This window comes from Phytophthora infestans, genomic scaffold (assembly GCF_000142945.1).
Source record: "Phytophthora infestans T30-4 supercont1.10 genomic scaffold, whole genome shotgun sequence".
In the NCBI taxonomy this organism is placed as follows: Eukaryota; Oomycota; class Peronosporomycetes; order Peronosporales; family Peronosporaceae; genus Phytophthora; species Phytophthora infestans.
The window spans coordinates 108,690-123,705 of NW_003303749.1; the positions used below are offsets into that span (position 1 = coordinate 108,690).

The following is a 15,016-nucleotide window of genomic DNA, read 5'->3' on the forward strand; positions in this document are numbered from 1 at the left end:
GTAGATCACGAAGGGTCGGGAGCCCAGAAGGTGAACACGAAACCTCACAAGGGCATATTTCATTGCCAGGAGCTCCTTGTCGTGGACAGGGTAGTTCCGTTCGGCGGCTTTGAGCTGCCTGGACTGGAACAAGATGACTCGTTCATGTCCAGTCGTGTCGGCCTGCAGCAATGCACACCCTATGGCGTAATTGGAGGCATCACAGACGACGCATAACGGCTTCGTCTCGTCCGGCAGGGCCAGGACAGGGGCCTCTTGGAGACTGGCATTGGTGCTGTCAAAGGCATCCTGGTGCTCTTGCTTCCAGTGCCAGTCGACGACCTTCTGAAGGAGTCCCGACAAGGGCTTAGCGAAGCCCGCGTACCCCGCGCTGTACTTATGAAGGTAGTTCGCCAAGCCCAACCACTTTCGAAGATCCTTCTGGGATCGGGAGGTTGGCCGTGCTGCCATGGCCTTGACCTTGTCTGGGTCAGCCTGAACGCCCACGTTGCTTACAAAGCAACCGAGAACTTTAATCTCTGGTGACGCGAAAACGCACTTGTCGATGTTGGTGTAGAGCTTGTTTGCTCGCATTACGTCCAATACTCGACGGAGGTGTGCTAGATGCACCTCCATGGCCGTCTTGCCTCCCTCGGCACGGCTATGGACGAATATGTCGTCGAAGTACGTCTGTACGAAGATACGCAAAGGGCGGAACAATTGTGTCACCACGCGATTGAACATCGCCGGAGCGTTAGACAAGCCCTGCGGCATGACGAGCCACTCCCAAAGCATGTCGCTTGGAGTGCTCACCGCGGTGAGCGGGATGTCGCTCTCTCGCATCAGGATCTGGTAGTATCCGTCCACCAAATCCAGCGCACTGTACAGTACGCTTCCGGCCAATTTGTTTAACAACACATCCTTTCGTGAGATTGGTGTTTGGGCCGGCACCGTTGCATTGTTCAGCTTGTTATAAGCGTAAACTAGACGCCACTTTCCGTTCAGCTTCCGAACGCAGAAAGTTGGCGTCGAGTGCGGGGATTTCGACTCCCGCACCATGCCTGACTTCGCTTTCGCGGCGAAGAAGGCATCAATGACCTCGCACTGCTCGCGCGGGAGAGGCCATTGCCTCGTGACACAATACTTTGTGCCGGGCACGAGATAAATCTCGTGCCGTACACCTCGATCCGGTGGGAGTTGGGTCGGTGGGTGTTTGTTCACCCCGTCCGCATACACCGTCACCAAACGATACACCGGATCCTTGGGGTTCTTAAGGATATCAGAACCCAAGCGCGTCTGACGCTGCTTGTTCAGGTCTTCCAGGACGTCCTCGTCCAAGACAGAGGAGGAGTTCAGCTCCTCCCGAGTGGTCTCAGGTCTCATGAGCACCCTCTCGACAACCTTTCCAGCCTTGAGGTTGGCCAGGAAAGACTCGACCGTCATTTCCTCGAGGTTCAGTATCTCTGCAGCCTCTGGCAATGGTTCCAAGTGGACACCAGATGCCTTGACGGGTAAACCGGTCTCGCCATCGAAGATGTGATAACACTCTTCCACCGGCCTTGTCGGAGGAGCCCGGGCCCTGGACTCCGAGTCGCTTGACGCGACGTCGATCCGAACGAAGTTCAGATCCGACTTGTGGCGGCGGCAGCGTCGTCGTCGACGGCGACCGTGACGTGGAGCTTTGTTACCCACGTCTGGGGATGTCGGAGCGCCGACATCCGAGGCACTCGTGGCCTCGTGTGGTACTGTGGTATCCACACAGGAAGCGTACTCAGCACCTTCCTCTTCAGTTAAAGTCTGGGCGACCGCGTGTGGCACTATGTTACCCACACAGGAAGCGTATCCGACGTCTTCCTCTTCAGTTATGGTCTGGGCGACCGTGAGTGGAACTCTGTTACCCACTCTGAACACGCTGTTCTCAGTGTTCATGACAGCTGCAGCTGTCTGCGGAACTAAGTTACCCGCCTGTGGACCTAAGTTACCCACTTGGTCGGCGCCTCTTCTGGGCGCGGCCACCATCAAAGTATCCTTGGAGTCGTCATATACGTCGACGACTCCCAAGCATCTGCCGGATGCTTTGGTACCCTGGCAACCCTTGCGGGCGCCCCGGGTCCTGACAGAGGTGGGAACATGACTCACCAATGCTCTGTCGGACTGCGCAGAGCGGCTGGCACCGATTGTCTTGCCTCGCCAGTCGATCCAGGGCTCGTGCTTCTCAAGCCAGGGCATGCCCAGGATCATATCATATAGATCCATATCGAGAGCAGTGAGCTGCTCGAGGCTGTCAAAGTCTTCAAACTTGACGGCCAGATCCACTTGGACGTTGGGGACAGTGACGACCTTCCCGTCGGCCAGTCGCACTGACACTGTCCCGCTGCCCTTGCTTTCTCTCAAAACATCGGACAACTTGTTGCAAAAACGAGCAACTGTCTGGCGGCGTGCGAAATTCTTCCATGCCCCAGAATCGATCAAGATGCTAAAGGGATGATCGCATCCCCGTACACATCCGTGTACTACGAGCAACCCGCCGCTGCTCCTCGCCGATTCGAGAGTGCGAAGACTCTCAGGGGCTAAGTCCCTGTGGTACGCGCCACCCGCGCACCCATCATGAGGACTTAGTTCTTCCCCAGTAGGGCGCCCCGCCCCTACTGGTTTCCGGCGTTCCTCTGTCCCCGGGATCCTGGCTTCTGCCAGCGACCCTTGAGGACGGGCTTGGGGAAAGACCGTCTGCGGAGTCTTGCCGCGGGACAGTCGCGCTTGAAGTGGTCCATCTTCCCGCAGCCGAAGCAGCGGATGTCACGCTGTTCGGCGGCCCCTAGTTCCATGGGAACTGGTTCGTTGGGGCTCGTTCGACCGGGAGTCGACAAGGAACTCCCAGGCCACGCTGAGGCCGGCGTACGCGCCTGGCGATGGCTGTACTCTTCCTGAAGAGCCACTTGAATCGCCTCTTCAAGAGTGTTTGACTGCACCCGGAGCAGCTGAGTGCGCGCGGGGCCCACTCGAAGGCCGTCCATGAACACAGTCATCTTAATGTGTTTGTCGAGTGGGTTTACCACTAGGAATGCCGTGAGCTCCCGTGTTTCTTGAACGTATTCATGCAGCTCACGTCTCCCTTGCTTGCACGAGAGGAAGTGCGAGCGCTGGCGGTACTCGTAGCTCGCCGGGAGGAACGCGGCTCGGAGCTGTTCACACAGCTGAGCCCAGGATGTGAAACATCCCGGGGATGTCGCCACCCGTGTGTACACCCAACTCTTAGCACGGCCGCTAAGGTTGGAGAGTGCAAAAGCAACACGAAGCTGCTCGGTCGAGATCAGAGCCGCGTCCATCGCGAGCTCTACTTCTCGGACCCAGAAGTGAAGGTTCTCGCCTTCCTTCCCTTCATACAGCTTAACCTTCAGCCGTATTTGCTTCGGGTGGGGCGGATTTGCTTCCGCCGCCGGAGCCTGCAGGCTCTCCCGCACATGCGCGATGAGCCCCTGCTCGTACGCGTCAAACGCATTGACGCGCTCGAGCTGCTCGGCCGGTGCTGACACCACCAGGCTCTGCAGGGCCTCCATCACGAAGATGCCTGCCATCTTCCGAACCGACTAGAACTGTGAGTCGTTCATATGGGAGAAGTCGTTCCTATCCATGGCAATGAACTTCAGAGAGGTTCAGGTAGTCTACCCGCGGTGGCGTGGATTGACTACGAGTCCTACCAAGTGTGACGGGGTCACACAGCACCTTGCGCTAGAGGAAGTTAGCTTCCGAGAGTATACATACTCTCAGTGAACGGCAGTTCACATGTCCCCTTTTATCGAAAAGGGAGCGAAGTGACTAGAATGTAAGCTGAGTATATTTATAGGTAGATAAAGCTTAGGTTTAATACAAACTATAAGTCACCTTTAGAAAAGCAATGTCATCAGCCAATGGCTGGCTTTGGGCGACCTTGGTACCTTGTACCACATATCCCGAAGTGTGACGTGTCACACTTCATGTAACCAGGGGTACACTTAGGGCTACGTACCCCGTTACAAAAAGACGGTACCAGCAATAAATTGTGCGTGGCTTTGGTCATCCTACGTCGATTCCGTAGACGTGTAGAAGTGAAACAACTCGCCAATGAAAGTCCGCAGAGTACGTCATGAGTGCTGAAGTCTTGGGAACTCTGTGTTAATTGAGAAAAGTCGGAAATGCAATTTGATCTGTGCAATTCGGGGTTACCGAAGCTAAAACAGCAGCATAGACTGAGTCGGTCAGCTCTAATTTAGAGATTGTCTGTGTGAGTAACACGCTAACTACATGTACATGTACGTGAATTCCATCCCTAACCGCAATGGTAAACAGACTTTTGGCAATCATTTTTGCCAAAATACATGCAAAGCACAAAATTATTTATTAATAGTCCATAGACTCTGAGGCTCAGTCTTGATTTCACGGCCCCAATCCTTAGCTTTCTGTCGTGCAGCTAACTGCGAGAAGGCAGTTTTTGTCCCATCGCTCGGTGTAGTAGGCCGCGAGACGACGGCCGTCGTCTCGCCACTTCTGCCATTCGGCGTGTGCTTCGGGTGTTAGGTTCGGGAACAGGTCGATGTCCATGGCGTGGTCCCATTCAGTGTCGTGTAGCATCATCGAGTCGCTCACTTGGTCATAGCGCAGACGTTGGTGGCCACGCACGATTGACATTTTCCGATTCGGTTCATTGCTGAAGACGACCCGCTCACCGTAGGGGACCTTGCGCTTGATAGAACGCCCGACGCCGTTTTGGAGGAACCCTCCGTCAGGAATGCCAGTGATATCTGCTAAGGTGTTGAGTAAGTCGTAATGTTCCACGGCATCTTCGATCACCAAGCCTGCAGCATCACCCAGACGTCCTTCCGCGATAATGGCGGCTGCCACACGAGTCATAGACACCTCGTGTGTGTTCGTGACGTCTGCTTCAGGTGCTTGGCCGTGGTCTCCCATGATAATAACAATGGTGTCGTTGAGGATGCCCTCCTTCCACATGCGATCCATGAATTTGCCAAGCTCCATGTCGGTGAAATGTCTCACTTCCAGGTACCTCTGGATCATGTCGGCGTGAGAGTCCCCTTTGTAGAAGGCAGAGAAGTCAGGCTTCTCAGATTCTGCGTACCATTTTGGCCACGAGTCGAACGGGGCGTGGCTGGATATGGTGTAGTGTGTGATGAAGAAGGGCTTCTTTGGCACATTCTCGAAGACTCGCTTGTTCTGCTCCTTGGTCTGATTCACGAGAAGGTCGCCTAAAATCTGAAAGCTTATGTCGTCATGAACGCCCCAGCCTAATCCGCGATGCGCTGCTCCGTACCAGTCGTCATGAGTAATATTAAGATAACCTTCAGCCAACTTCACCATATCATGGTTATCCCAAACGGTGTCGAACCCATGGGCAGGGAGGAAGATGTCCCAGCCGTCAAGTCCAATCGAAGATCCCGTTGTGAACCAAGTTTCGTATCCTTTTTGCTTGAAAAACTGCGGCATCCCCGTCAGGTTCGTGCCCTTTGCTCCACCCGTGATACCTGTCTTGACCGCACTATGATACGGGACCTGCGCGAACAGCACGCTTTCCAGCGAGCGACTCGTGGGGTTGCTTGACCACATATTGCGGAGCGCAACGCCACGTTTCGCCCACTTGTCAAAGTTCGGCGTGATCGTAATACCGGTGCCCTTGAACAAGTTGGACGGGTCCTTTTCTCCAACGAGGTACCGTGAGTCTTGAAAGCGGAATGACTCGACTCCGATGATCAAAATGTTCGGTGGGTTGTCGCTCTTGACTTTAACGTCGAAAGCGAGATCGCCGCGGAATCCTGTCGTGCGGCGGTAAAGCGAGTGGTTTCCAAACAGCTCATGCTCCTCGGTGTTGTGAATGAACATTTCTACCCACGGTTGATCACCAAAGACGTCGGATTGAATGAGTTGTGCAGGTGCAGGCTGCAAAGCATTGGCGAACAATTCGTTCAGTGTAGCGTTCAAAGCCGAGTTTGCCACTAGGGACGAGCTGGCATAACTAACCGCCACGACGGCCGCAGGAATGAGCACAAGCCCGATGAGGACGACAGTAATCCGCACAGCCTGGTGGCAGGCGGCACGTCCATTGCTAGTACCAGTCTCCGCAACGCATAGCAGCGCATTTCTATCTTCAGCGTTTATAGTCGGGCTTGGCCATGTGTTGACACCTTCCTCTTCCAGACGCTGCTCGACGTCCTGCACTACATTTTTGTTGAGCCATTTGTGGCTTCTGGTTTCCAGATGAATCAGTTTCGGCACTAGAAAATTCGACACCAAGTGCGTTGGATTCCAATGCGATAGATCCGCCCAGCCGGCGTATGCCCGCACAAGTCCGAAGATTGTTGCAACCAAAAGGAGACCAACCACGTTGACGAAGCTTGTGTTGACCTCCTCTTCCGTGACCGGCGCGTTCTTAAGGTGTTCTCGCTCCCTGATGATAGTTGTAACAAGACCGCTGCTAAACCTCATGTCTCGGTGTACTACCAGCAGCAAGTCCGCGACGAACGGCACCATAATGGCCAAAAACAACGCCCAGGACACGAAAAAGGTGGCGGAACGGCCGAGTACGCGGGTGGCAGCCTTGAGCTTGTGGTGACTCATTGCCACGCGTTTGAGGGAGTCAAACACGCACAGTACAGTAGCGAAATATGTTGTGCAGACAAAGTCCTCCAAGAAGCCGAGTCCCATGACCGCAGCCTTGACTTGAGTAGTGTACTCTGCGACGCTACTGTACTTTACCACAAGAGACTTGAGCGCGATGAAGCGACTCACGGAGAAATAGAAGAGTACGAATGAGTAGATAAACAGCCAGCCGAGCCACACTGGTATATCTCCGTGATCGAATATCTCTCTGGGTTGTCCCCGGCGCCGACTGATGCCATCCGTCTTCAAGTTGAAGACGGTCTCGAGGGGGTTCGAAGTCCGGAATCGTGTGGGTGGATACGGGGATTTCATGGCTGTTCCAAATGAATGGAAAGCGGCAAATGTTGGGAGTCTGCCAGACGACGCCTCGTAGTCCTGTAACGGGTGCGCGCTTGAACCTACTGCCACATGTACTTTTAACGTTACTGGCAACGGAAATTCGTGTCCGCCTCCCCCCCCCCCCGACAGACACACACATACGCAGGGTCTGCATGGATAAGGCTAAATGAATGACCTAAGCAGGCCCGAAAGTGCAATTTTCAGATTAATACTTTTTCTAGACAGCGATAGTTAAAAATTAAGGATCAATAGTTTCTGGACTGCTCAAGCTTTTGGACACAGCAATTGTAAAAAAAATGCTCAAATCCGATGGTCCAAAAATGTATTCCACTTACCACTGGAACTACCGCAAGTTCACCGTTCACTCTAATTAGTCGTGCTTCGAAAATAATCGTGCATTCGCGCTTTAGTGACGTCACAAATGTGGGATTTTTTAGAAGGCTCATCAATTCTAAACAAAAGCAACGGTTTTGGACAGATCTCTTTATTCTAGTATGCTTGGTTTGAAATATAACAAGCAGTTTTCTAATAGCGGGCAGTTAAAATTTCAAAATTCTGTGCTTCGACCTATTCACCATAATTAGTCATGGCATGACTAATTAGAGTGAATGGTGTACATGTAAAGGAGCATTCATCAATATTCTATCCGTCAATTTTTTCGGGTTTTATCCAGAAAATGGTCCAGCAATCTTTATTATAATTGTTCTTTTAAAAAGTACTTTCTTTAGAGAAAGTTATTTTACCTCTAATTTGCTTTAGTTGAGGGTCTTAATCAGGGTACTTGAAACTCGCAACGGTTCCCGCAATGGAGCTGTCGGATGCCGCCTCGAATTTGTCGCCGTCCTTGGCAGCACGTGTGGGGCCTAGCAATATCCGCTCGCTCATTCTAGAGAAGGAGAAGGAGCTGCACGACATCAACGAGTACCGTATCCGTACGCTGGAGGCACTTCTACGAGACAAAGTAAAATGATTGTTGCTGAACCACGCACGTAGTACTATTTTATTGATGTTTGTTTTCTCTTTCCGGGCAGGAGACCGCCGCTACAGCAGCCAAACAAAAGCTGAGCAAGCTTCAGGAAGATTTTAAGTATAATTTAAAGCTCCTGGAGGGCCGAGACGAGGAGTTGGCACTGTATGACGCCAATTTTGCCTCGCTTAAGAACGTCTTGCGGGATCGAGAGGCCGAGTTGAGTGAAAATAGAGCTAGAGAGGCCGAACTTCAGGCTGAATTGCAGCGAATGAAACAAAGAACTGGCGAGCAGGAGGCACATTACCAGCAGAAGCTCAAAGATGCCAAAGCTCAGCTGGAGGGCGCGAGGTGGAAATTTGACGACGAGTTGAGGCGGCAAGAGGACGCGACGGGGACTCTGAGACGCAATATCGAAAGGCAGTTACGAGAGAAAGACGAGGATATAGAGAACCAGCGACGAGAACTAACAGTGACGTTCGACGACGTCATGAGACAGAGAGAGACGGAGTTTAAGCGGGCAATTGACGAGTTGCAGGGTAACTTAAGGGAATTAGAGCTGAAAAATAAGGCAATGACGAGAGATACAGACGCCCAGCGAGCGAGAGCGGAGGAATTAAAGACAAAGAACGAGAATCTCCAGGTAATGCTGCAGGAGAACGACAAGGAGTTGAAGTCGTTGGAGTGGACGCTAGCGGATGTGAAAGCTGCGAAGGATGTCAAAATCGGGGAATTGGAGAGCGAAGTGGCCACGCTCAACGAAGTGAAGCAGAAGCTGCTAGATGAGTATGAATCAAAGATGGCGGAGCTGCTGCAGTCGCTGCATGCGGTGGAGAAGGCATTTGTACAGCAGAAGACGCAATATGATGAAGAACTGCAACAGTTCATGGACCGGAAGAAAAGTGAAGCTCAAGAAGCGAGCACTAGGAGCGAGGCAAAGCTGGAAGCTCTTACTGTGCGGCTACGTGAGAGCGAGGAGAGGGCAGAGGTGCTACAAACTGAGCTGAAACAGGCTAAATGGGATGCCGATGACAGGCTTGTGGAGAAAGAGCGCGAAGTGGAGCGTGTGAGGAGCGTAATACAGGACCTCGAAGACGAGCAACATCGTGTAGCAAGCGAGATGCAAAAGCAACTTCGACAAGGAGACCGTGAGACGCAGACACTTCAAGAAAGACTGCAGGATGCTCAACGACAGATAGCGTTACTCAAAGAGAAAGACAAAGCTCAGCGTCAGGAACTGCTGGAGAGTGTGGAGAGGGCGGAAGATTTACAACGCGAGCTGGTCACAGTTAATCTTCGGTGGGAAAACCGATGGCAAGAGCAGCAACAAGAACTGGATGAACGACACGAACTACGACTCCGGGAGGTGCAACAGGTTAAAGATCGCTTACTTAGTGAAAAGGAGGCTGTGGAGGAACGTCTAGTTTATGCTGAGAACGAAGTACAACGACTGCGCTCCGAGCTGTCGACTCTGAGGTCCAGTGCTCGCATCTCGGAGTCTTTTGGCTCTCAGTATGTGACATCAGCCAGACGAAGCGGAGACGTGCGGCATTCGTCCGAGTCGGCTCCTGTGGCTCCTTCACCGCTGTGGAGTGACGACCCAGGAGTTCTCTCTCCGATGCCTGCGGTGTCTTCATTGCTGACGAACAGCCCTCAGCAGCGGCCCAGAACTGAGACCAGCAACAGTACTAACGCGTTAGAGATGGAGAATGCAAAGCTGCGGGATCTGATTCGACAGATGAAGGAGTCGCTTGCCCATCAGGCTGAAGAGATGGAAGCGTCACCAGACCGAACCAGTGGGAGTCGAAGCGCGTCTAAACTTGCAGTACAGTTGCTGGAAGCTCAAGAGCGCTGCGTTGAGCTTGAGACGAAGCTGAGCGGAAATGAAGACGCTCTGCAGCTCGAAAGCGTAAAGCAGGAGCTCGCGGAAGCACAGCGAGTTATTGAAGGTAAAAACACGCGGATAGCAGAGCTAGAGGCCCAGATAAAAGAGTTGGAGGGTGCGACTGCAGCAGAGCCAAGCATACAGAGCGGGCGAGTTGTTCATGAGGCCCAACTGACGGAGCTGAGGCGCAAACTCGAAGCTGCAAACAGCGACATTGACCGCCTGGTGAAAGAACGTAGCCAACTTATGGAACTGAGCAACCAGCTTCGTGCTGATCTGCGTCGAAGCGGATCTGGAGACGCTGGATCGAGATCGTCGACGCCTCGAGTGGAATTCGCTGGGAAGAAAGATTACGAGGATATGATTGCAGACCTTACTCGGTCGTTGGAGGAGGCTCGAGTTCATAATAAAACACTCAAGAAGGAGCTACGTCGGATGGTCAAAGTGCACGTGCAGCTTCAGCAGGAGCGAGAAACTCAGCGTGTCGAAGGTGAAGCTGACGATAGAGACACAAGACATTCACCTTCAACTCGAGACGATGGGGATGGCACCGAGAGACGCAGATCCAGCACGTTGTCGATGATGAAGTCGCTGGATCCCGGTCCTGCTGGTGCCAAAATGCGATCAAAAGCCTCTGCATCTGGCTCTGACGGTGGAGGTGGAGAGAGTGCTACCAGCGCAAGAGATCTGGACGAGCAGTTGCTGGCTCTAGCACGAAATAAAAGACCGAGTGCTCAGAGTCAAGAAACTAAACCTCGAAAGCCAACGCGTGCAATGCCTCCGACAATCCCAGAACAAGCAGCGGGTAGTGACGCGGAGGCTGATGTTTCAGCTGATGGTGATGATCAAGAGGGAGAGAAGACAAAAGGCGGGGAAGACTTTCTATCTCGTTCGAACACAGCAGCACCCATTGGAAAATCTTCTCTTGCAAGTCTTTTCAACGCACCAGACCGAGCAGAGACCGAGGCTTCCAACACAACGATCGGAAGCTCCAGCGCTAAAGTCACGGATGCGCGACTGAAGCTGCAGCAAGCTAAGGAAATGCTCATGTTGTCGGGTAAGCAGCCACCTGTAGCGGGGTCGCGCGCTAGTCTCTCGACATTTGCCACTCAAGCTGCAACTGTGGCAACAGCTACGCGAGTGAGTGATCGCGAGACAAGCAGCCAGCGATCTGTAGTCAAGAAGCTCAAGCAGCTGCAGTCCAAACGAGCTGAAATGGTGAGCGAGCGCAAGAAGGTGCGCAACTATAACCTGGCGTCGTAATACGACCGAACTCATCCAAGACGTAGAGTAGTGGTATACTTTGTAGTAGTAGAACGATACACCAACAACATCGTAATGATAGCTAACTTTATTCCTACCTTGTATGTTTTCTGTTGTTCCCTTCGCGGGTGTATAGTGTGTTGAGTTCGATGAGACAGAGCTGCCGAGAAGATGCAAGACGTAACGCGTATGAATTCCAGTGGCCCCGAGTTAACCTCGTTGGTGCGTCTAGAGAAAGTAGTCGGGCGTCCGACGTGACACATGAGGCTCTCCACGACGCGGCGCAGGGTCGAACTGTAAGCTGAGCAAGTCAAAAAAAGATTATCAAGTCAGTGGCTGCCCTGCAATAAATGCCCCTCACACCCTTCTGTACGTACAATGTGTACTGCATCTGCTCGTCCACTTCCATAATAGCGGCCTCATTCCCACAGCGGTAACAGTAATTGGGCGCACTGAAGATGGTGACCACATTACACTTGTGCGACCAATTGTATCCTTCCATAACCAGTTGATGAGCTCTGGCAATGAGTGTGAGACCGTTCGCGTGATTGAATTGGTCCGAGATATCTTGTCCAAAAGTGTATCCCGCTCCTCGTGGCGAGATTCCCCACCCTGAACGATCATCTGGATCGGACCACAGCAGGTCGCACATTGCTCCCTCGTGAGGAACCTCCTGCAGTCGATCAAAGCCGCGAATGTAGTCGAGCGTGTCAATAGACGGCGAGAGTCCTCCATGCAGACAAAAGATCTGGTTCTCGACGACGGCTGTAAGCGGCAGGTAGTCGAAGACGTCCGTGAAGTAACGCCAGACATTGGGACTGCCGTACTTACGCAGACATTCGTCGTAGAAGCCGTAGACCTGCGTAATCTGGCGACTCTCGTGGTTACCGCGCAGGATGAAGATGCGGTCCTTGTAGCGCACCTTTAAACACACCAGGAGTGTCACCGTCTCCACGCTGTAGTAGCCTCTGTCTACATAATCCCCCATAAATAGATAGTTGGTGTCGGGTGCGTGGCCGCCGATGCGGAAGAGCTCCATGAGATCGTGAAATTGGCCGTGCACGTCGCCGCAAACGGTTACGGGGCAGCGCACAGGCTGCACGTTGGATTCCTGCACCAGCACTTCCTTGGCCTTGGAGCACAGTTGCATCACTTCATTTTCCGTCAGTGGATTGCAGCCCAGAAGCTTCTCGCACCACGCGTCCAGCGTGTCGATTGACAGCTCGAATGGCGTGGAGCTCATCTTAGTGCTGTGGTACAAATAGAGAAATCCTGGCTGCGCCGCCCCCTTGACGCCCACTCGTTAGGATATCTTCGTGACGTTTTGACCAGTGAACGTGCTAGAATGGCTTATTTTCCACCAATTAGATGCTGGTATTACAAGTAGCATGAAGTTTGATAGGTGAGACTTGGCTCTAGTGTCTCTGGGTCTACTGCTGAAATGGAAGCTGCATAGCAATGACAAGCAACCTGGCATCAGATGAAGCATCTGCCGGGTCTATTGCTGCAGGCGATGGGTTTGTTTCTCGAGTGCTAGCAGCGCGTTCTCTATTCTCCGCGTGATGGCCGAGTACAAAGCCTTCTCGCGTTCCTGCGTCTCCCACGGAGAACCACCGGACACACGGTCGTCTGAGTATTGCTCGAATAGGTCGTCAAAGGATAGCGGTTCGCCCACGATCACACCCAGATCAAGGTTCGTCTTGGGCACGAGGCTGATGAGACGGTTGTTCTTGTCCTGTGGCATGAGCTTCTCCATGTTGAAGTGATACACCGGCACCACGATAGGCCGGGTGGTCGCACGAGCAATAAGTTTGCCCACACCCCATTTTAGACGTCCGACCTCCTCACGACGCGGACTTGGTCGCCCACCGAGTGCTGGAAATTAATAAAGAATAAAGTTAATGCAAGTGCATAATTGTCCAGTACTCAAGTAGGAATTCACCTTCGTGTTGAACAATTTTTCCCTCGGGAAATACATGAACCCACGCGCCCTCTTCCACCTTGTCAAAGATAGCTTGAATCATCTACGTAGCCATCAGCATGCATGTAAGTACCTCTAGCAAGAAGGGAAATCCATCGCAATTTCGTGAAGGCAACCCACCTGATGGTCAATACCAGCTCCGCGTTTCACTGGAAGCGTCTTAGCACCAAAGAACACCGTTGACAACAGTTTCCCTTTCGTATAACAGTACTCCTGACTGCAGTATAAACGATCAACCACCACTAAACTTCAGTATCCGTCGCCAGCACCACCAGAATGTCGTAAATCCCGTCTTACCTGGCCAAGCTCCATCGTCCGTATCGCGGCCACATGTACTTCCACGGCATCATACTGCACAGAGCATTACTATCAGGACCTTCATCTTCTCTAAATATTACTAGTCATCTGCAATAATAGTGTCATACTTAGCGAATACTGCAGGATCGTCCACCGTTGCCGAGTGGTTGGATACCGTAATGAGGGCAGTGCCCTTGGGCCGCTGTTCCAGTTGCTGGATCAGGAGCTCCGCACCTTCCACCGTCGTCCGATTCAGCAGCTGCAAGTAGAACTTGGAGGCCAGCGTTGCAGCGCCGAAAAGAGGCACGCGCGCCAAGTCGTGCAGCCATTCCGGGAAGACCTCGGTGCGCCTCCCACCATCGTACTTGCCGTCCCCCAGGTCGGCAACGGGTGCGTCCACATACAGCGCTACTGCACCTACACCGAACGACACAGCGCCAATGGATAGCGCGCTCAAAGACAGTGAACGCGCCAGGTGCGAGCCCGCTGTGCGCTGTAGCATCGAGACGACGTGGACTTATTCAAGGCAGTGCCGGTAGTAGCGCAAGCAATAGTGCTATGATTTTTTTCACAAAACAAGTACTTTTCAAGGCTAAAAAGGTTTTGTAATTTGCAAAAACAAAATTTAAATATTACTATTTTACTGAAATGATTATTACCGTACTTCTGCGGAAAACGTCGTTGCAAATAAAAAGAATCAACGACCAAATGAAGTCGTGCTAAGTGGTACCAAATATTTGTAGAGGTACCAAGAATTTGGTATTTGGTACGTAAATAGCGGCACCAAGCACAGTGCAAAAAAAATACCAGAGCAAAATTTGCTCTGACTAACTCTTTGGACTTGACACTTTTGAAATTAAATTTCAAAAGTGTCAAGCCCTCTTCATCAATTATTACATGTATTAATAGCAGGGATCAACAAACTAGGCGCTTGCTACATAAAATATACACACTACCTAGCTGGACATTTTCTGAGAACCTGGTTTAATTGGGTGGTTTCAGGCCTGATATCTAACTGTCCGTCTATCTCTTCGCGATATTATCGCTTTAATTAACTATAGTGGGACTGCGAGCTGCCATTAAAACACTCTTCGATCTGTCTAACACTGCTGTAACCGCTCTCTAACTGTCCTTCTCTCTACTAATCACCACGGCCCGAGGTCACTCAAGTCGTCCCACTTGCTCCAACCCTGGCGTCCGAAATGCTAACGTGATTCTCACGGACAGCACCTCAAATAATAAGAAACGTGCCTAGCGACAGCAGTACCTACAACGCTATAAAATGAAGTTGGGACTTTAACTAAGGAGCCGAGATGAATATGGCATAGTTGTAGAAGCAATTTGCAGATTTGCACTCGTTTTTTTGTCGCGAAGAGTCTGCCCCAAGGGCCACCGCCGACCCTTATCAAATCGCCAGCGTTTTAGCTAAGCCAAAACGCAAAAAAAAAAAAACTAAGAACCCAAAGGTTTTCACTTCATTCCGACGGGGCAATATCACGGACCGCTTAACCTACAGCACCGGAGCAAGTGGACGGAGTTCCAATCACTTCCGCTTGAAAAGGCCACCCGAACAATCTTTTTTGCTCAGCTCACAACAATTGTGCATTTCTTACCTACAGGATCGGCTTTTAATTTCCGTGTCCCTGCAAGCGTAATG

General features: G+C 52.0%; 4 protein-coding genes across 4 annotated transcripts; 1 reads left to right on the top strand and 3 right to left on the bottom strand.

Annotated features, from left to right (window-relative positions):
• Nucleotides 1-4,407: 4,407 nt before the first annotated feature.
• Nucleotides 4,408-6,498, bottom strand: PITG_06713 (sulfatase-like protein; the record flags this gene model as incomplete). Its single annotated transcript, XM_002904662.1, has 2 exons — nucleotides 4,408-6,084; nucleotides 6,187-6,498. 2 exons carry the CDS (start codon nucleotides 6,496-6,498, stop codon nucleotides 4,408-4,410), a joined length of 1,989 nt encoding a protein of 662 aa, XP_002904708.1.
• A 1,273-nt stretch (nucleotides 6,499-7,771) lies between these two features.
• On the top strand, nucleotides 7,772-11,081 carry PITG_06714 (uncharacterized protein; the record flags this gene model as incomplete). The annotated part of the gene is made up of 6 exons (XM_002904663.1): nucleotides 7,772-7,927; nucleotides 7,998-10,301; nucleotides 10,374-10,428; nucleotides 10,504-10,548; nucleotides 10,628-10,643; nucleotides 10,751-11,081. The coding sequence occupies 6 exons, from the start codon at nucleotides 7,772-7,774 to the stop codon at nucleotides 11,079-11,081; spliced, it is 2,907 nt and encodes a 968-aa protein (XP_002904709.1).
• A 228-nt stretch (nucleotides 11,082-11,309) lies between these two features.
• Nucleotides 11,310-12,337, bottom strand: PITG_06715 (serine/threonine-protein phosphatase PP2A catalytic subunit; the record flags this gene model as incomplete). The annotated part of the gene is made up of 2 exons (XM_002904664.1): nucleotides 11,310-11,375; nucleotides 11,455-12,337. 2 exons carry the CDS (start codon nucleotides 12,322-12,324, stop codon nucleotides 11,310-11,312), a joined length of 936 nt encoding a protein of 311 aa, XP_002904710.1.
• A 242-nt stretch (nucleotides 12,338-12,579) lies between these two features.
• PITG_06716 (tafazzin-like protein) lies at nucleotides 12,580-13,861 on the bottom strand (the record flags this gene model as incomplete). Its single annotated transcript, XM_002904665.1, has 5 exons — nucleotides 12,580-12,956; nucleotides 13,024-13,105; nucleotides 13,183-13,279; nucleotides 13,360-13,413; nucleotides 13,488-13,861. 5 exons carry the CDS (start codon nucleotides 13,859-13,861, stop codon nucleotides 12,580-12,582), a joined length of 984 nt encoding a protein of 327 aa, XP_002904711.1.
• Between the last annotated feature and the right edge of the window lie 1,155 nt (nucleotides 13,862-15,016).